Raw genomic sequence first — 1,312 nt, forward strand, 5'->3', positions numbered from 1 at the left:
CTCACTATTATACAATTACAATTGTAATTGACCCCAAGTCTGATACCAGCAACTTTCCATTAGCTTTAACAATACAGAAGCTCCTCATAACCAAGGAACATAAAAAAATGCTCTATATATACTTGTGCGGAACAGACTCTTTATCATCATTGTCAGCTTTTTGCAGCTCAAGATCATCAAAATTTGATTGAGTTGTGTCATATGGCAAAGACAATCATCTTGATAAAATAGCAGGTTTGCAAATGTTTCTATTAGTCTTGTCTAAACCTTGATAGAGTATCAAAACTTGATTAGGAGTATATTTGGCAGACACTTTTGATGCACCCATATACACAACCTTAATTCATTTATAGAGTGCTGTATCACACTTAGCGCTTTCTACTTCATGCTGTATTGCTGTATCAACTCCCATACAGCACTCTTTACTGTGCTATACTGTACGGTTGGTGAATTTTGTGGGGTATTAGTTTTCGTTAATTTCGTGGTTCATTTTTATCCACGAAATTTTAACCCAACCACCCACACAAAAAACTAATTAACGGGCCATGCAGAGCTCTAGCTACTACATTTCCAAGCCAGTGGAGGGGCCAGAGTCTTTGTCTGTTATTCCATATTCCACTATAAGCCATGTATTGGAAGCTAGTGCAGTAGATCCAAGTAAAAAGAAGTTTGCTAACTCCAAGCCACGAATATTTGTACCCATGAATATTAGCTTCTAAGGAAATTTTTGAGAAAACGCGAAATATTGGACCCTCAAATATACACTTGTATATTACCAATCGTACGACGTACGGTAACTGATTCGTACAGTATAAAGTATATGTGTATGTATATACCTATTTTCTTTTGAAGAGATGATCGTAACTGATCAATTTCCATAAATGCTTTTGCCATCTTCTTTTTGCTGTCTTGCTTCTCAGACTCTAAATAATAAAAATGAACCAATTAAATTATTAATACATTGTTTTATTCAAAATTCATGCATGTACATGACAATATTCATAAATATAAAATATCATGTCTCAAAACAAGAATGTAATTATACCTGATGATTGTATTGATGACTTATTTCTTTCATCAACTTCTCTATCTTGATATGAGACACCTTTAAATTATCAATAATTATAATTAATAATAATTAGTATATACCTGATGTGTCTGTTGTACCCTTCAATTTAGCGTTCTCCTCAAGTAAATCATCTCTTTCACTCTCTACCATCTCCAGTTTCTTCATTAGACTCTTCACCTCCTATCAAATATTAAAGTATACTATTAATTTATATACACATACATTCACTAACCTCATCAATTG

General features: G+C 33.2%; 1 protein-coding gene across 3 annotated transcripts; it reads right to left on the minus strand.

Moving 5' to 3' along the window:
• Nucleotides 1-35: 35 nt before the first annotated feature.
• On the minus strand, nucleotides 36-1,290 carry LOC109593182 (uncharacterized). 3 transcript variants are annotated; one of them, XM_020008382.1, is made up of 3 exons: nucleotides 1,168-1,290; nucleotides 1,046-1,105; nucleotides 36-923 (listed from the first exon to the last, which is right to left on the minus strand). In XM_020008382.1, the coding sequence occupies exons 1-3, from the start codon at nucleotides 1,232-1,234 to the stop codon at nucleotides 754-756; spliced, it is 297 nt and encodes a 98-aa protein (XP_019863941.1). In that variant the 5' UTR covers nucleotides 1,235-1,290; the 3' UTR covers nucleotides 36-753. The 3 variants fall into 3 exon arrangements, with proteins under 3 accessions (XP_019863941.1, XP_019863940.1, XP_019863939.1); XM_020008381.1 differs by having other exon boundaries at nucleotides 1,046-1,107; nucleotides 1,161-1,290; XM_020008380.1 differs by having other exon boundaries at nucleotides 1,150-1,290.
• Between the last annotated feature and the right edge of the window lie 22 nt (nucleotides 1,291-1,312).

Source organism: Amphimedon queenslandica, unplaced genomic scaffold, assembly GCF_000090795.2.
Source record: "Amphimedon queenslandica unplaced genomic scaffold, v1.1 AMPQUscaffold_2578_Cont25420, whole genome shotgun sequence".
In the NCBI taxonomy this organism is placed as follows: Eukaryota; Metazoa; Porifera; class Demospongiae; order Haplosclerida; family Niphatidae; genus Amphimedon; species Amphimedon queenslandica.